General features: G+C 39.4%; 1 protein-coding gene across 1 annotated transcript in view; it reads right to left on the bottom strand.

Moving 5' to 3' along the window:
• The window catches only part of cnn2 (calponin 2), a 44135-nt gene extending 24072 nt beyond the window's left edge, over positions 1–20063 (bottom strand). The window contains exon 1 of the mRNA XM_061919811.1: positions 19905–20063. Within this exon, the coding sequence (XP_061775795.1) occupies positions 19905–19961 (57 nt within the window). The 5' untranslated portion in view covers positions 19962–20063. The remainder of the gene's footprint in view (positions 1–19904) is intronic.
• Positions 20064–20818: the final 755 nt, after the last annotated feature.

Here is a 20818-nt window from a genome sequence, read left to right as displayed (position 1 = left end):
ACAGATAAACGCCAACATCTAGTATTTATATATTATTTACAGATAAATACATTCATTCTTTATATACTGTTATTTACAGATAAACACTGACATTTATTGTTTATATACTGTATTGTTATTTACAGATAAACACTGACATGTATTCTTTATATGTAGTTATTTACAGATAAACACTGACATGTATTATTGTTATTTACAGATAAACACCAACATTTATTATTTTTACATTATTTACAGATAAACACTGACATTTATTCTTTATATATTGTTATTTACAGATAAACACTGACATTTGTTCTTTATATATTGTTATTTACAGATAAACACTGACATTTATTCTTTATATACTGTATTGTTATTTACAGATAAACACTGACATGTATTGTTATTTACAGATAAACAACATTTATTATTCATACATTATTTATAGATAAACACTGACAGTTATTCGTTATAAATTGTTATTTACAGATAAACACTGACATTTATTCTTTATATATTGTTATTTACAGATAAACACTGACATGTATTCTTTATATGTAGTTATTTACAGATAAACACTGACATGTATTATTGTTATTTACAGATAAACACCAACATTTATTATTTTTACATTATTTACAGATAAACACTGACATTTATTCTTTATATATTGTTATTTACAGATAAACACTGACAATTGTTCTTTATATATTGTTATTTACAGATAAACACTGACATTTATTCTTTATATACTGTATTGTTATTTACAGATAAACACTGACATGTATTGTTATTTACAGATAAACACCAACATTTATTATTCATACATTATTTACAGATAAACACTGACAGTTATTCGTTATATATTGTTATTTACAGATAAACACTGACATTTATTCTTTATATATTGTTATTTACAGATAAACACTGACATGTATTCTTTATATATTGTTATTTACAGATAAACACTGACATTTATTCTTTATATATTATTATTTACAGATAAACACTGACATTTATTCTTTATGTACTGTATTGTTTTTTACAGATAAACACTGACATTTATTCTTTATATACTGTATTGTTTTTTACAGATAAACACTGAAATGTATTCTTTATATACTGTTATTTACAGATAAACACTGACATTTATTCTACATATATTGTTAGTTACAGATAAACACTGACATTTATTCTTTATATACTGTATTATTTACAGATAAACACTGACATTTATTCTTTATATACTGTATTTTTATTTACAGATAAACACAGACATTTATTCTTTATATACTGTATTGTTATTTACAGATAAACACTGACATTTATTCTTTATATACTGTATTGTTATTTACAGATAAACACTGACATGGATTGTTATTTACAGATAAACACCAACATTTATTATTTATACATTATTTACAGATAAACACTGACATTTATTCTTTATATACTGTATTGTTATTAACAGATAAACACTGACCTTTATTCTTTATATATTGTTATTTACAGATAAACACTGACATTTATTCTTTAGATACTGTATTGTATTTACAGGTAAACACTGACATTTATTCTTTATATATTGTTATTTACAGATAAACACTGACATTTGTTCTTTATATACTGTATTGTTATTTACAGATAAACACTGACATTTATTCTTTATATATTGTTATTTACAGATAAACACTGACATTTATTCTTTAATAAACACTGACATTTATTCTTTATATATTTTTATTTGCAGATAAACACTGACATTTATTTTTTACAGATAACACTGACATTGTTATTTACAGATAAACCCAGACTATTATCATTTACAGATAAACACTGACACTTATTGTGATATGCAGACAAACACCGACATTTTGTACTTTTTGTTGCAATGCTTTTGCCGCACACTTGACATTACGGTTGTCTGTTCGACATCTTCCCGCTTAAAGCCAAACCACCGCCACTCCCCCTCTTGTTTTTTCTTGGAAACTAATTCTTCTTTCATTTGTTACCAGATTCGCACCTTCTTTTTCTCGTATTACCACTCGCACACCAGCTAACGGTACCCATGCCTTTACCTATCTGCTCGGCGAGGGCATATGACGTTGCACGCGCGACAGTATGTGACGTATGTAAGAAGGTGCGCTTGTTTTATGTCTCTGTGAGAAGCAGAGACAAGAAAGAGTGAGAAACGCCTGTAGTGTAATGCCCGCAACTAAAAGCAACTGTGTTAGAACGTATAATCATAGTCATTTTCTATATCGCACGGAGACAAACCGGCGATATATCGAGTATATTCCATATATAGCCCAGCCAGGGGGTCGGCGAGCCGCATGCGGCCCTTAAGCGCCGCCGTAGTGGCTCTTTGGAGCGTTTTCAAAAATATACGAAAAATGGAAAAAGATGAGGGGGAAATTTTTGTTTTTGTTTTAATATGGTTTCTGTAGGAGGACAAATATGACCCAAACCTCCATAATTGTTATAAAGCACACTGTTTATATTAAACATGCTTCGCTGATTCGAGTATTTGGTGAGCGCCGTTTTGTCCTACTAATTTTGGCGGTCCTTGAACTCACCGTAGTTTGTTTACATGTATAACTTTCTCCGACTTTCTAGGACGTGTTTTATGCAACTTCTTTTTCTGTCTCATTTTGGCAGAGGGGTTAGTGAGTCTGCCTCACAATACGGAGGTCCTGAGTAGTCAGGGTTCAAACCCGTGTTCGGGATCTTTCTGTGTGGAGTTTGCATGTTCTCCCCGTGAATACGTGGGTTCCCTCCGGGTACTCCGGCTTCCTCCCACCTCCAAAGACATGCACCTGGGGATAGGTTGATTGGCAACACTAAATTGACCCTAGTGTGTGAATGTGAGTGTGAATGTTGTCTGTGTTGGCCCTGCGATGAGGTGGCGACTTGTCCAGGGTGTACACCGCCTTCCACCTAAGTGTAGCTGAAATAGGCACCGGTGCCCCCCGCAACCCCAAAGGGAATAAGCGGTAGAAAATGGATGGATGGGTTTTAAAAGCATACACAATCTGTGTAAATATATTAGTCTGTGTTTAAAAGGACTTGAAATGACTCGAAACTCAAAATGTAGGACTTGGGACTTGACTTGAGACTTTCCAGTCTTGACTCGGGACTTGAGGGCAAAGACTTGAGACTTGCAAAACAATGACTTGGTCCCACCTCTGCTGGTAACATTAAACATGCTTCACTGATTCCAGTATTTAGTGAGCGCCGTTTTGTCCTAATTTTGGCGGTCCTTGAACTCACCGTAGTTTGTTTACATGTATAACTTTCTCCGACTTTCTAAGACGTGTTTTATGCCACTTCTCATTTTGCCCACCAAACTTTTAACAGTGTGCATGAATGCACTAAGGTGAGTTTTGTTGATGTTATTGACTTATGCGGAGTGCTAATCAGACATATTTGGTCACGGCATGACTGCAAGCTAATCGAAGCTAACATGCTATTTAGGCTAGCTGTATGTACATATTGCATCATTATGCCTCATTTGTAGCTATATTTGAGTTCATTTAGTTTCCTTTAAGTCCGCATAATTCAATTTATATCTAATGACACACTATCTGTATGTAATATGGCTTTTTAATTGTTTGCGGCTCCAGACGGATTGTTTTTTGTATTTTTGGTCCAATATGGCTCTTTCAACATTTTTGGTTCTGACCCCTGGCCCAGCCCTAACACTCCTCCCTACGTCATCAGCTTGAGTTGTATAAACTACCTGAACTGGAAACGCAAAGCAAACAGGTGTACTTTCTCACCATGCCCCCAGAGCGAAGTCTAAAACCAGTTCCTTCGCAGTCTGGAAGGAAACCAGAGCGTCAGCCCGTCTTGGACTCAGCAACGTCTTTAACTCTGTGCTCCGCAGTTGCTAATCCTCATATGGAAAAAACAAAGCAAACCCTGGCTATTTGAATTGACAAAAGGAGATGGGATTTCCAGAGACAGAGTGCATGTGAGGAATGTGACCTCACACTTTGCTCTGGATTTGAATTGGAAACATTTGTGCAGTAGCAAAAAAAAAAAATACAAAAAAAGGAGTGAGCATGGAGGAGTTAAATTCCTGGCGTAACTATAACGCCATTAATGGCAGGAAATAGCACCGGAGTCAGGATCTTTATAGGCCTCGTCCCTTTAAATGTACTTTTTACGACGTCTTCCTTACTCGTCGCTCCGTGCACATTGAGGAGGGGGTTCAGGTCGGTCACAAGTACCCAAACCTTTTCCAACGAGGAATTTCCTGAGGGAACTCTCCTGAAGGAATCAATAAAGTACTATCTATTAGAGATGCGCGGTTTGCGGTCTCATCCGCGGACGGCAACCTTTACCACTCAAAGAGCCATTTTGACCCGTTTCACAAAGTAAAAAAGACAACGGGAGCCGCAACCGTTCTCGCGAATACCGGCTGGTGGTCACCCAGATAAGAATAAGGGCGTCCTGTGAAGCCATTGCCTTTGACGCCTTCAACAACATGTACAAACTGCTTGCAACATGTTTTATGTGGCTTCCGCAGATACTCGTACGAGATTGAAAGGCATACTGGGTGATACAGGTAACACTGAAGGTTGTGATATAAACAACTTTAACACTATTACTAATGTGCACCTCACTGTGAACCCACACCAAACAAGAATGACAAACAAATTTTGGGAGAACATCCTCACAGTAACACATTATAAACGCAACACAACAAATACCCAGAAACATTTGCATCCATGACTCTTCCTGACTATATTTTACACCCAGCTAGCACCAACCCCCCCGCCCCCCCTCCATGCGTCGGTTGAGGTGGGCGGGGTTGGCGTGAATGGTTGCGGCTCCCATTGTCTTCCTTACTTTGTGAAACGGGCCAAAATGGCTCTGTGTTTGGTAAAAGTTGCCGATCCCTGATATATAACAAACGGGCGGGTAGGGTTTTGATAAAATGTTGGTTCGGGTGGATGGCGGGTGAATGACGACTTTAGTGAAAAAAGGATGGGTGAAAAATATATTTTTTGATATGGTTTCTGTAGGAGGACAAACATGACACAAACCTTCCTAATAGTTAGAAATCCCACTTTTTATATCAAACATCCTTCACTGATGAAAGTATTTGGCAAGCGTGGATTTATGCCACTATTTGATGGTCCTTGAACTCACCGTAGTTTGTTTACATGTACAACTTCTTTTTATGCCACTCCGTCTCATTTTGTCCACCAAATGTTTTATACTGTGCGTGAAAGCACAAAAGGTGAGCTTTGTTGATGTTATTGACTTGTTGGAGTGCTAATCAGGCACATTTGGTCAGTGCTTGACTGCAAGCTAATCCATGCTAACATGCTATTGCGGCTAGCTGAATGTACATACATATTGCAAAATCATGCATCGTTTGTAGGTATATTTTTTGCTCATTTTATTTCCTTTACTTAGACCTCTGTGTATTTAATTAGTATTTGCATGACATCTGTAAGTATTATTGGCTGCATTACTGATTTCATTCATGCACCATGTTGTTCCAGACCACAGTTAAAAATAGCCAGCTTGCAAAGATTGTGATAAATCCGTTAGAAGACAGCCTGCAATTTCCTTTAACTTGGAGAGACACACACACACACACACTTCTATGTATAACTTTTTTGCACATTTTTTTGGTTTTCCTTGCGTTCTAATTTTGTAGCTGTATGAAGAAAATGGCGCTGTCTAAGTTTCCACTGGTTGCATCACCTCTATCCCTTTTTTATGTCTTTTATGTCCTTTGTCTTCTTTAATGTTTCCCTCTTGTTTCAACACCAAGATAGCCCTGCGGTACTGTGCTCTCGTAGTAGCTTTTTACATTTTTTTTGCCTCTTGCATTGAACAAAAAGCACCGTCTTCCAAGACAAACTCCTTGTGTGTTAAATAATCTTGGCAGATAAATAAAGCAGATTCTGATTATTGTTTAATATGCGTAACAAATACAATTTGATCAAATCCGGACCGCATTGAGTGCCCGGAATTTTAAATACACAAACAAGTTTGCGCACAGCCACTACAAAAGAGCATACATGAGAGCGGTGGTGCATATGGTGGCGTATATCAGTTATTTATTAACATTTTTTTGTAGATGGAACACATGCTAAAAGTGCAATTTCAATGATTATGTGCATTTGTTCGTAAAATATAAGGTTACAGCAAACAAAAAACTACTTATATAAACCAAATTCCCTACTTAATGAGGCTATAAAGCGTATTTTATCCAATTACACGTTTAATCGACACACATCGATAGATAAACGGATTACTAAAATAGTCAATAACTGCCTTCTTTTCCTCTTGGCCAATCTACATCAATCAATCAATGTTTATTCATGTAGCCCTGAATCACAAGTGTCTCAAAGGATGCACAAGCCACAACGGCATTCTCGGTTCAGAGCCCACATAAGGGCAAGGAATAACTCCCAACCCAGTGGGATGTCAATGTGAATGACTATAAGAAACCTAGGAGAGGACCGCAGATGTAGGGAGACTGGATGCAATGGACGTCGAGTGGATCCCACCTAATATTGTGAAAGTCCAGTCAGGGGTGGATCTAACATATTATTGTGAGAGTCCAGTCCATAGTGGATCTAACATAATAGTGAGATTGCAGTCCATAGTGGATCTAGCATAATAGTGTGAGAGTCCAGTCCATAGTGGATCTAGCATAATAGTGTGAGAGCCCAGTCCATAGTGGATCTAGCATAATAGTGTGAGAGTCCAGTCCATAGTGGATCTAGCATAATAGTGAGAGAGTGCAGTCCATAGTAGATCCAACATAATAGTGAGATTGCAGTCCATAGTGGATCTAGCATAACAGTGTGAGAGTCCAGTCCATAGTGGATCTGGCATAATAGTGTGAGAGTCCAGTCCATAGTGGATCTGGCATAATAGTGTGAGAGTCCAGTCCATAGTGGATCTAGCATAATAGTGTGAGAGTCCAGTCCATAGTGGATCTAGTATAATAGTGTGAGAGTCCAGTCCATAGTAGATCTAACATAATAGTGAGAGTCCAGTCCATAGTATATCCAGCATAATAGTGAGAGTCCAGTCCATAGTAGATCCAGCATAATAGTGAGAGTCCAGGCCATAGTAGATCCAGAATAATAGTGAGAGTCCAGGCCATAGTAGATCCAGAATAATAGTGAGAGTCCAGTCCATAGTAGATCCAGAATAATAGTGAGAGTCCAGTCCATAGTAGATCCAGCATAATAGTGAGAGTCTAGTCTTAAGTGGGGGCTTCACGGTGGCAGAGGGGTTAGTGAGTCTGCCTCACAATACGAAGTTCCTGCAGTCCTGGGTTCAAATCCAGGCTCGGGATCTTTCTGTGTGGAGTTTGCATGTTCTCCCCGTGAATGCGTGGGTTCCCTCCGGGTACTCCGGCTTCCTCCCAATTCCAAAGACATGCACCTGGGGATAGGTTGATTGGCAACACTAAATTGGCCCTAGTGTGTGAATGTGAGTGTGAATGTTGTCTGTCTATCTGTGTTGGCCCTGCGATGAGGTGGCGACTTGTCCAGGGTGTACCCCGCCTTCCGCCCGATTGTAGCTGAGATAGGCGCCAGCGGCCCCCGCCACCCCAAAAGGGAATAAGCGGTAGAAATGGATGGGATGGATAGTCTTCAGTGGATAATAGTGAGAGTCCAGTCCACAGTGGATCTAACATAATAGTGTGAGAGTCCAGTCCATAGTGGATCTAACATAATAGTGAGAGTCCAGTCCATAGTGAGTCTAACACAATATTGTGAAAGTCCAGTCCATAGTGGATCTAACATAATATTGTGAGAGTCCAGTCCATAGTGGATCTAACATAATAGTGACAGTCCAGTTCATAGTGGATCTAACATAATAGTGTGAGAGTCCAGTCCATAGTGGATCTAACATAATATTGTGAGAGTCCAGTCCATAGTGGATCTAACATAATAGTGAGTCCAGTCCATAGTGGGTCTAACATAATATTGTGAAAGTCTAGTCCATAGTGGATCTAACATAATATTGTGAGAGTCCAGTCCATAGTGGGTCTAACACAATATTGTGAAAGTCCAGTCCATAGTGGATCTAACATAATATTGTGAGAGTCCAGTCCATAGTGGATCTAACATAATAGTGTGGAAGTCCAGTCCATAGTGGGTCTAACATAATAGTGAGAGTCCAGTCCATAGTGGATATAACATAATAGTGAGTCCAGTCCATAATGGAACTAACATAATAGTGTGAGAGTCCAGTCCATAGTGGAACTAACATAATAGTGTGAGAGTCCAGTCTATAGTGGATCTAACATAATAGTGAGAGTCCAGTCCATAGTGGGTCTAACATAATATTGTGAAAGTCTAGTCCATAGTGGATCTAACATAATATTGTGAGAGTCCAGTCCATAGTGGGTCTAACACAATATTGTGAAAGTCCAGTCCATAGTGGATCTAACATAATATTGTGAGAGTCCAGTCCATAGTGGATCTAACATAATAGTGTGGAAGTCCAGTCCATAGTGGGTCTAACATAATAGTGAGAGTCCAGTCCATAGTGGATATAACATAATAGTGAGTCCAGTCCATAATGGAACTAACATAATAGTGTGAGAGTCCAGTCCATAGTGGAACTAACATAATAGTGTGAGAGTCCAGTCTATAGTGGATCTAACATAATAGTGAGAGTCCAGTCCATAGTGGATCTAACATAATAGTGAGAGTCCAGTCCATAGTGGGTCTAACATAATATAGTGAAAGTCCAGTCCATAGTGGATCTAACATAATAGTGAGAGTCCAGTCCATAGTGGATCTAACATAATAGCATGAGAGTCCAGTCCATAGTGGATCTAAAATAGTGAGTCCAGTCCTTAGTTGATCTAACATAATAGTGACAGTCCGGTCCATAGTGGATCTAACATAATAGTGAGTCCAGTCCAGAGGGGGTCTAACATAATATTGTGAGAGTCCAGTCCATAGTGGATCTAACCTAATAGTGAGTCCAGTCCATAGTGGATCCAACATAATAGTGAGAGTCCAGTCCATAGTGGGGCCAGCAGGAGACCATCCCGAGCAGAGACTGGTCAGCAGCGCAGAGATGTCCCCAACCGACGCACAGGCGAGCGGTCCATCCTGGGTCTCGACTCTGGACAGCCAGCACTTCATCCATGGCTTCAAACATTAATTGCCAAAGGTCCGAAGTCAAGAGTCAGCACCAGTCAGAGCTACATAGAAACACAGCCCCCCTCACTCAAATTGCTATTAGCAAAGAGTAACAAATAATTTAAACGTAAAGGCATTAATAGTAAAGAAACTGGTTTTTGTTGACAAAACAGTGAGGTGTAAAGTGGTGAGAGGACAAATGAAGGCACCGTGAAGTCGATCTTTATCTGCCTGGGAAAAAAATTCTCACTGCTGCACTATTTAAAACAAAAACAAAACAGGTTGCAAAACTGTAAAATCCAAACTTCAGAAAGATCTTGAAGTTCTTGTACCTGATCATTAGTGGCATAACGCAAAAATACACCAACCTCATTACAGTGCTACAATACCAAGTAGGTTTAAAAAAACGTACAAATTATAAAAACGATCAAAAATGTATGCTAGGGTCCATTTAATTTTCATTCTAGAATAGGCTTCGGAACGAAAAAAAAAAATAGTTTTAACCCACTAATTCTAATCCCACACACACAAGCTCTACCAGCTCAGCGTGCCCGACTCCCTCTGCAGTTGGATCAATGACTTCCTAAAAGACAGAAGACAGCACGGGCGGCTGGGGTACATAGTCTCGGACAGTCCAACCCCCAACACTAATACTCCTCAGGACTGTGTACCTTCCCCCTGTATACAAACTGCTGCACCTCCAGTCACCAGTCCGTAAACCTGCTCAAGTTTGCAGACGACTCCACCCTCGTCGGGCTCATCTGGGATGGCGACGAGTCCGCCTACAGGAGAGAGGTGGACCGGCTGGCGTCCTGGTGCAGCCTCAACAACCTGGAGCTGAACGCCCAGAAAACCGTGAAAATGATCTTGGACTTCAGGAAAGTCAAAGCCCCACCATCGCCTCTCACGCTGATTGACTCTCAGACCCCAGTCTCCATTGTGGACTTCATCCGTTTCTTGGGCACCACCATCACCCAGGACCTCAAGTGGGAGCCGACCATCAGCTCCCTCATCAAGAAGGCCCAGCAGAGGAAGTATTTCCTGCGGCAGCTGAAGTTCTACTCAGCAATCATCGAGTCCATCCTCACCTCCGCCATCACCGTGTGGTTCCCGGCGCCACAGTCCTCATGCGCTTCAGTCGATCCTTGGATCGACGGAAGTCATCATGCGCTTCAGTCGATCCTTTGATCGACTGAAGCGCATGAGGACTGTGGCGCCGGGAACTGCAAACTCCCCCCCTCCAGGACCTGTTCTCCTCCAGGACCAGGAGGCGTGTGGGTCGGATCACAACGGACTCTTCTCACCCTGCAGACAATCTATTTTTCCCTCTCCCCTCAGGCAGGAAACTACAGTCCATCCAGACCAGGCCTGGGCAATTATTTTAACTTGGGGGGTCAAATTTTGAGAAAAAAAAAATATATATGGGAACCGGTATATCTATTTATAGGAAAACTAATACAAAACTTCACAATAAAGTCTGATTGAATGCTAAAAATGTTATGACAGACCGCCTTAAAAACAGAATGGAATTGTATTTTTTCTATGAAGGATAAAACCCTGAATATTGAGAACATATGAACGTCACACCCGCTCTCAATCAATATTTTACAATCAAGCCAAATGCAACAAAAACAGCTAAATATGAATGTGAAGGGTAAAAAAACAAACATCTACAATCTGATATATGTGATATGTCACTAAGCTTTAGAACTTTCTGGTAAAAATCTCCTTCCACGTCTGTCCCAGTTAAAATCACTAGTTTGTGAACCCATTTTCAAACAATAGCAATACAAACTCTTCTGATTCTCATTCTAATTGCTGCACTTTGGACTAGGCAATATATTGAGGGTTTGTCTCTGTGCGATATGGAAAATGACTATCTTGATATTCGAGTATACATTCTCACGCAGTTGCTCTTAGCTGCAGGCATTACACTACAGGTTTCTTTTTTACTCTTTCTTGTCTCTCCTTCTCACAGACAAGCGCACCTTCTTACATACGTCACATACTGTCGCGTCATACGCCCTCGCATGTGAGGTAGCAGCATGGGTAACATTAGCTGTGATGCTAGCGGAGTGGTGCGAGTGGTAATACGAGAGCGAGAAAGTGCCAATCTGATAACAAATGAAGGAAGAATTAATTCCTAAGAAAAACAGCATGGGGTCCATCGTCTGGCGGTGGTTTGGCTTCAAACGGGAATATGTCAAACAAGTATGTGGCAAAAGCGTTGCTACAAGAAGGTAGCAGCACTGCTAATTTTTAGCATCATTTGAAAAATCACCCGGTAGAGAATGAAGAGTGCTTGAAACTGCATGTCAACATTTCCGTTCAGTGCCATACCCAAAAAATGCCCAAACAACCATTTCCAGATCGTATGAAAAAAATAGTCAACAAAGGAATTTAATAACATCCGTAGTAACCTACCACATAGCGAAGGACATAAACTATTTGATTTCCTATTATGCTGTTCATTTTTGACATTTATTGAAATATTTTGTGTGAAATCATGCACAAAAGTCCACTTTATTTGTTTTAAACTATTGTAGTGGCGTTCTGTACAAAAGTGCACTTTAATTCAGTGTTGTTTTGATACGCCATCTTATTGACATCATGCACAAAAGTGCACTTTATTTGTTTTAAACTATTGTAGTGGCGTTCTGTACAAAAGTGCACTTTAATTCAGTGTTTTGAAATGCCACCTTAGTGACATCATGCACAAAAGTGCACTTTGTTTTAAATTATTGTAGTGGTGTTCTGTAGAAAAAGTACACTTAAATTTAGTGCTTTGATATGTCATCTTAGTGACATCATGCACAAAAGTGCACTTTATTTGTTTTAAACTATTGTAGTGGCGTTCTGTACAAAAGTGCACTTTAATTCAGTGTTTTGATATGCCATCTTAGTGACATCATGCACAAAAGTGCACTTTATTTGTTTTAAATTATTTTAGTGGTGTTCTGTAGAAAAAGTACACTTAAATTTAGTGCTTTGATATGTCATCTTAGTGACATCATGCACAAAAGTGCACTTTATTTGTTTTAAACTATTGTAGTGGCGTTCTGTACAAAAAGAGCACTTTAATTCAGTGTTTTGATATGCCATCTTAGTGACATCATGCACAAAAGTGCACTTTGTTTTAAACTTTTGTAGTGGCGTTCTGTACAAAAGTGCACTTTAATTCAGTGTTGTTTTGATATGCCACCTTAGTGACATCATGCACAAAAGTGCACTGTATTTGTTTTAAACTATTGTAGTGGCGTTATGTACAAAAGTGCACTTTAATTCATTGTTTTTATATGCCATCTTAGTGACATCATGCACAAAAGTGCACTTTGTTTTAAACTATTGTAGTGGCGTTCTGTACAAAAGTGCACTTTAATTCAGTGTTTTGATATGCCATCTTAGTGACATCATGCACAAAAGTGCACTTTATTTGTTTTAAATTATTGTAGTGGCGTTCTGTACAAAAGTGCACTTTAATTCAGTGTTTTGATATGCCATCTTAGCGACATCATGCACAAAACTGCACTTTGTTTTAAGCTATTGTAGTGGTGTTCTGTAGAAAAAGTACACTTTAATTTATTGTTGTTTTGATATGTCATCTTAGTGACATCATGCACAAAAGTGCACTTATAGCTTGTTTTAAAATGTCTCGACAATCTTGCACTTTCTGTTTCGGAAATGTCATGAATGTTTGTGCCACTGCTTAATAACTGTTTAATAAATACACTTTTGGTCAATTGACTTAGTTGTGATTTCCCTCTCTGTATGAAAGTTTAAAAGTAGCATATATTAATGCAGTATGAAGAAGAATGTTTTAATGTAGACACATAGAATCTGCTGGGATTATATGCATCAAGTGTTCATTCAAGGCTAAGGCAAAATATGGAGATATACATTGTGTATTGTGATATGGCTTAAAAATATCAAGATATTAATAAAAAGCCATATCGCCCAGCCCTACTTTGGACATTCTGAGGATCAGCAGCAACTTTGCTTGGAGGATTTAAAAAAAAAAAAAAAAAAAAAAGAGAGAAAGAGTTCAATAAGAGCAAACACATGTAGCTCGTTAAACAAAAATACCAACAGTCTATTTCTAGCATTTTCCCGCTATCTAATAAAGCAAGTGCAATTACACAGTGTGATGCACGTTAAGTGCTCAAAGAAAGTTATCTGCGCTGGTATTTTAAGTGGATCCTGATGCTCAGGGAGGCCTTTCTCCAAAGAAAACACACCACGTCCCCCCTCTGACACGCAAAGTTTCCTTGCAAATATATATTTTAGGGAATTTTGCATTTAAAATCACATTTGACAAATCATATTTTGCTCACGCAGACCCTTCACACATGAGATGTGAGCTTGGGCTTTGACAACTCAAGGTTTACATTATATGGACATTATTAGAGAAAGGACCCAGATATTGTATATATCCATCCACCCTGCACCGGCTCAGGACCAGCAGACGGTGCAGACCATGGCAAGATGGATGAATATTCCTCGGCATCAAGGATCCTCAGGAAGTGATCACAAGATCTGTGTTTTTCCAACTTTTTCTGAGCCAAGGCATATTTTTTTTCATTGAAAAAAAAAAAATCCCAAGGCACACCACCAGCAGAAATCATTGAAAAATGAAACCCACTAGCCGATATTGACGATGAAAAGTCATTCTCACGATTGTTTGCTATCAATATAAACCATAACCAAGCATGCATCACTATAGCTCTTGTCTCAAAGTAGGTGTACTGTCACATCACGCCCTGACTTATTTTGCCATTTTAACTGTGTGTAGTGTTTTAGTTCTTGTCTTGCGTGTCATGATCCTCTGCCCGGATCATGTCATATTCCGGTTTTGTTCCGTTTTTGTATCACATCTTGCTAGTGTTTGACTTCCTGAGTTCCTGTTTGTTCACCTGCTTTTTGTTTCCGGACTCACACCTGTTTGTTATTACTCTCTTTATTTAAGCCTGCCTTTTCAGTTGACTCGTCCTCGCTACCTAGTTTGTATTTCGCAACAGTAACGGAGCTCAAGTACCTAGGAGTCTTGTTCACGAGTGAGGGAAGAGTGGATCGTGAGATCGACAGGCGGATCGGTGCGGCGTCTTCAGTAATGCGGACGTTGTACCGATCCGTTGTGGTGAAGAAGGAGCTGAGCCGGAAGGCAAAGCTCTCAATTTACCGGTCGATCTACGTTCCCACCCTCACCTATGGTCATGAGCTTTGGGTCATGACCGAAAGGATAAGATCACGGGTACAAGCGGCCGAAATGGGTTTCCTCCGCCGTGTGGCTGGGCTCTCCCTTAGAGATAGGGTGAGAAGCTCTGCCATCCGGGAGGAGCTCAAAGTAAAGCCGCTGCTCCTCCACATCGAGAGGAGCCGGATAAGGTGGTTCGGGCATCTGGTCAGGATGCCACCCGAACGCCTCCCTAGGGAGGTGTTTAGGGCACGTCCAACCGGTAGGAGGCCACGGGGAAGACCCAGGACACGTTGGGAAGACTATGTCTCCCGGCTGGCCTGGGAACGCCTCGGGATCCCCCGGGAAGAGCTAGACGAAGTGGCTGGGGAAAGGGAAGTCTGGGTTTCCCTGCTTAGGCTGTTGCCCCCGCGACCCGACCTCTGATAAGCGGAAGAAGATGGATGGATGGATGGAACAGTAACGACTCTGTTCCCGATCCTGTATTCCATTTCGCAACCAGCTAGCTTCCACGCTAAGTATTTGTTTTCCCTCTAGCTCCCATGCTAGCGCTCTTGGCTCTTTCTAGCTCCCATGCTAGTTCTGTTTGTTTTGCCTTTTGTGCCGAGTGCCAGTGTTTCTGTTCTTAGTCAGCTTTATTTATTGACCAAATCTTCATTTCTTACCTTCACGCTGTGTTCGAGCCTGACTGCACCCAGAAAGAACGAACCCCCATCACGATGCCCAGCAGACGTTACATTGCGCTCTTTTTTTGGTATTTTCCAGTAGCATTTTCATGCATACATTTGAGCGATATTTCCCGCATCTGCTTTGTTTTACCACTCAAGAATAATTCAGTTGTTTTTATCCTTCTTTTTGGGGACATTGTTGATTGTCATGTCACGCTCGGGTGCACTTTGTGGACGCCGTCTGCTGCTCCACCCACTGTAAGTCTTTGCTGTCGTCCAGCATTCTGTTTTTGTTTACTTTGTAGCCAGTTCCGTTTTAGCTTCGTTCCCCAACCTTCAATGCCTTTTCTTAGCTACGCTCACTTTTTGTTTATTTTTGGTTTTAGCATTGGATCCCCTTTTCACGTGCATGCTGCCTCCCGCTGTCGTCTGCATATTATGATCACTACAAAACCTACTGATATGGAAAAGTATTACACAGTCACGCTCCTGAGCTCTAGACCTGTGTTTTTCAACCTTTTTTTGAGCCAAGGCACATTTTTTTGCGGTTAAAAAATGTGGAGGCACACCACCAGCAGAAATCATTAAAAAACGAAACTCAGTTGACAGTAAAAAGTTGTCGCAATTGTTGGATATGACTTTAAAGCATAACACAAACATCCATCACTATAGCTCTTGTCTCAAAGTAGTTGTACTGTCACCACCTGTCACATCACACCCTGACTTATTTGGACTATTATGCTGTTTTCCTGTGTGTAGTGTTTTAGTTCTTGTCTTGCCCTCCTATTTTGGTGACTTTTTCTCTTTTTTTTTTGTATTTTCCTGTTGCATTTTCATGCATCCCTCATTTCATGCATCCCTCATCTGCTTTGTTTTAGCAATCAAGAATATTTCAGTGGTTTTTTTATCGTTCTTTGTGGGGACATTGTTGATTGTCACGTCATGTTCGGATGCACTTTGTGGACGTCGTCTGCTCCACAGTAAGTCTTTGCTGTCGTCCAGCAATCTGTTTTTGTTTACTTTGCAGCCACTTTTGTTTTGCACAGCCAACCCCAAGCTCCAGTGCCTTTTCTTAGCGCCACTTGCCTTTTATTTATTTTTGGGTTAAGCATTACATTTATGAATATAAAACTTAGTCAATAGAATAATGAGGTTGCAAAGAAAAAAAATCACTTTCAATGAATAAAACTCCAAAAAAAGATCCGACTACACCAGGGGTGTCCAAACTTTTTCCACTTAGGGCCGCAGACTGAAAAATCAAAGCAAGCGGGGGCCATTTTGAATTTTTTTTTATTTTAAAAACTAATATATGTTTAACCAATATATATTTAAGCCTCCACTCAAGCTTGATCCCGGGGACTCCAAAGGGTTTTGGTCAAAAAAATATTAAAAATGTGTCATCATTCAGTATTATTTTTTAAAATTATTATTCAAGTTTTAAATCTCCAGATCAACATTAGGTCCATCTGTCAATATAATGATTTTAAAGATTTAAGTTGTATGCTCTTTTTGTCAAAGAAAACCCTGTTTTTTGATGGGAAAAAAACGCTAAATATGCAATATTATCACCCAATATTTTTTTAAGTGGAATATTTGAGATTATATAATAATTGGAGCATTAAAAAAGTCAATAACTCATAACACCATTGATTTTAATTTATTATTATTTTTTGAGCAATGACACTTAAAAACAAAACAGTCTGATCCTAAGAGGTCCTACTCATTAAAGTGTTAAATAATATATATTTTTTTACTGCTTACTTTTAACACAATGGTCTCGAGATCAACTTCAGATCTATTCGTCAATTATAAGTTTTTTTGTAGTTTATGTTTTTTGTTTGTTTGTTTTAGGCCATTCTTTGAAAAAAAAAAACACAAAATATGCAACATTTTACCCCAAAAATATCTCAAAGTGGAAAATTTAACATGACGTAATTGGAGCCTTGAATAGGTCAATAATTCATAATGACATTGATTTTGATTCATCATTGTTTCTTAAAGAAAGAAACAGCCTGCATGGCAGCTTTGTTATTAGATTCAAGATTGTTTATTGTCATACGCACAGTTAGACAGTTTGCCGTACAATGAAAATCTTACTTTGCTAGTCCACCCTTCAACAAGTCACACGGTACTTAGCTAAAAATAAAAATGTATATACAAGGCACAGTAAGTAACATAACATTATTGCACATTCTGATTGACAGTCAACAGTATAAATATAGAGGTTACTTTGGGTCACAGCAGCAGTTAAAGGCCTACTGAAAGCCACTACTAGCGACCACGCAGTCTGATAGTTTATATATCAATGATGAAATATTAACATAGCAACACATGCCAATACGGCCGGTTTAGTTTAATAAATTGCAATTTTAAATGTCCCGCGAAGTTTCCTGTTAAAAACGTTGCGGAATGTCAGGAAATATTAGCGCTGCACAATAAAGTCGTCTCTTTTCATCGCCCAATTCAACAGTATTCTGGACATCTGTGTTGCAGAATCTTTTGCAATTTTTTCAATTAATAATGGAGAAGTCAAAGCAGAAAGATGTAGGTGGGAAGCTTTAGCCTTTAGCCACACAAACACACGGTGATTCCTTGTTTAAAATTCCCGGAGGTGAAGCTTTACTATGGATCAGAGCGGTCAAGCGAACATGGTTCACGACCGCTTGTCAACCGGCAGGTTTCGGTGAGAAAATTGTTGTAAAAAGTCGCCTCTTACCGGAGATCTGTGGAGTTTGCGCTGTCTTTGTATCTGCCATGACTTCCCTCAAGACACCCCTCCGACTATCAGGTACTATTTAATCTCACTAAAACACTAGCAACACAATAGAAATATAAAGGATTTCCCAGAATTATCCTAGTAAATGTGTCTAAAAACATCTGAATCCGTCCCAATGCAATTGCCTTTTTTTCCTTTCTAGTCCTTCGCTATCAATATCATCATCCACAAATCTTTCATCCTCGCTCAAATTAATTGGGAAATAGTCGTTTTCTCGGTCCGAATAGCTCTTGCTGCTGGACGCTCCCATTATAAACAATGTGAGGACGTGAGGAGCCCTCACACTTGTGATGTCATCGTCTGCGACTTCCGGTACAGGCAAGGCTTTTTTATTAGCGACCAAAAGTTGCGAACTTTATCGTCGATGTTCTCTACTAAATCCTTTCGGCAAAAATATGGCAATATCGCAAAATGATCAAGTATGACTCATAGAATTGACCTGCTATCCCCGTTTGAATAAGAAAATCTCATTTCAGTAGGCCTTTAAAGGGTCTTTAGTGATCAAAGGTGATATGTGTCTACAGTGATGGTTCACAGTTTGGGGGTGGTCAAGGTAGCTAAAAGTAAACAAGAGTAACTTTATTGTTGATGTTCTCTACTAAATCTTTTCAGCAAAAATATGGCAATATCGCGAAATTATCAAGTATGACACATAGAATGGACCTGCAATCCTCGTTTGAATAAGAAAATCTCATTTCAGTAGGCCTTTAAAGTGTCTTTAGTGATCAAAGCCCAAAAGAAGTCTGCGGGCTGTAGAGCTTTTTCATTTCGGGCTCCAGTACTCTGGAATGCCCTCCCGGTAACAGTTCGAGATGCCACCTCAGTAGAAGCATTTAAGTCTCACCTTAAAACTCATTTGTATACTCTAGCCTTTAAATGGACTCCCTTTTTAGACCAGTTGATCTGCCGTTTCTTTTCTTTTTCTTCTATGTCCCACTCTCCTTTGTGGAGGGGGTCCGGTCCGATCCGGTGGCCATGTACTGCTCGCCTGTGTATCGGCTGGGGACATCTCTGCGCTGCTGATCTGCCTCCGCTTGGGATGGTTTCCTGCTGGCTCCGCTGTAAACGGGACTCTCGCTGCTGTGTTGGATCCGCTTTGGACTGGACTCTCGCGACTGTGTTGGATCCATTATGGATTGAACTTTCACAGTATCATGTTAGACCCGCTCGACATCCATTGCTTTCCTCCTCTCCAAGGTTCTCATAGTCATCATTGTCACCGACGTCCCACTGGGTCATTATTGTCACCGACGTCCCACTGGGTGTGAGTTTTCCTTGCCCTTATGTGGGCCTACCGAGGATGCCGTAGTGGTTTGTGCAGCCCTTTGAGACACTAGTGATTTAGGGCTATATAAGTAAACATTGATTGAAACATTGAGTAAACATTGCAAAATTTTCTTTTTACATTTCACCCTAATTTTTACTTTTTAAAAATTTCTCAATCGTATTTTTTAAATGTGCCGTGGGGCCGTTAAAAAAATGACCTACGGGCCCGCAAATGGCCCTTGGGCCGCACTTTGGACACCCCTGGACTACACGCAAAGTTTCCAACAACTGGGTCCTAAATTAAATGCATGAGAAAAAAAACTAACAAAATAAAGTACTTCCTGCACAGACAGGAAGTAGTTTGTCAATAAAAAAAGTGAAGCACGGGGACTTTATTAAAGAGTTCCTTCTTCGCATAGAAGGAGAGACAATGGACGTCATTGTCGACAAGGATCTCACAGCAGAACAACATTCCTGAAGCGGGTGACATTGCAGGCCTGCAAAGTGCACAGAAGTAGACTGCAAATGTGCCACAAGGACACTTCTCTTCGCCAGGAGACAACGCCCAAAGTCTGCTTTCTATCGCGACTCGCGTGGAATGTTGAAAAATGTCCAATTTACTTCTCCTTTTTTTTTTTTTTTCTCTCGATAATTCTGCGCTATTTTAAGTTAATTCGAACTACAACGCACCTAATACAACTCACTCCAATACACTTATTAGTGACGTGTTATTGTTTTTTTTTTCGTTTAAGTTATTTTTGGGATACTTTTTATGGCTCGGCCGCATCAAAATGGAGGATGTGCAACGACGGAGGAGATGCGCCCCAAAAAAAACTTCCATTAAAATGAACAGTGATTGATATGCAAAAGAGTTGACTTACCTTGTTTCGGACTTCCGCGGATAAGCCGTAAGAGGGACCTTTGACGAAGCCCGACATTGTTTCTGTTCCTCGAATGGAGTCAAAATGAGCAAGTTTAGGTGGGTAAAAACAAAAAAAGGCAGTGAAATAACTTGGGCTGAACTTAAGTACTTCCTTTCTTTTTTACGGCGACCAATTAAAACGCTCGTACTTTTTTACGGTGACCAATTAAAACGCTCGTACGGTTTTGCCCAAAGAGCACCGCGAAGAGAGTCAAGACAGTTCCCGGCTTGTATTTAACCACTTGGGATTTATAGTACGACGTACATTTTATGATAATTCAAATAAATGTGCCTGGTTTTTGATGATAAATCTCACTGACATATGTATATAATTGTCTCTTTCATAACCTTTTAGAGCAGGGGTGTCCAAAGTGCGGCCCGCAGGTCATTTTTTAACAGCCCCACGGCACATTTTAAAAATACTATGGAAAAAAAAACATAAAAAGTGGTATAAAAGAGCAAACAGGTGAAATGTAACAAGAAAATGTTGCAATGTTTACTATAATAACACAAAGCTGCCATGCAGGCTGTTTCTTTCTTTAAAAAAAAATTAAAATAAATTCAAGGCTCCAATTATGTCATATTAAATATTCCACTTTGAGATATTTTTTGGGGAAAATGTTGCATATTTTGTGTTTGCCATATAAAAAACTGAGCTGTTTTTTTTTTTCAAAGAACGGCCTAAAACAAACAAACAAAACATATAAACTACAAAAAAACTTATAATTGACAAAAAGTTGATCTTGAGACCATTGTGTTAAAAGTAAACAGTAAAAAAAAAAAACATTATTTTTTTAACAGTTTAATGAGTAGGACCCCTTAGGATCAGTGTTGTTTTTAAGTGTCATTGCACAAAAAATAATAGTGATTTAA

Source organism: Nerophis ophidion, linkage group LG14 (assembly GCF_033978795.1).
Source record: "Nerophis ophidion isolate RoL-2023_Sa linkage group LG14, RoL_Noph_v1.0, whole genome shotgun sequence".
NCBI classification, from domain to species: domain Eukaryota; kingdom Metazoa; phylum Chordata; class Actinopteri; order Syngnathiformes; family Syngnathidae; genus Nerophis; species Nerophis ophidion.
Note: the sequence above shows the minus strand (reverse complement) of the source record. Positions and strands in the feature narration are given on the sequence as shown.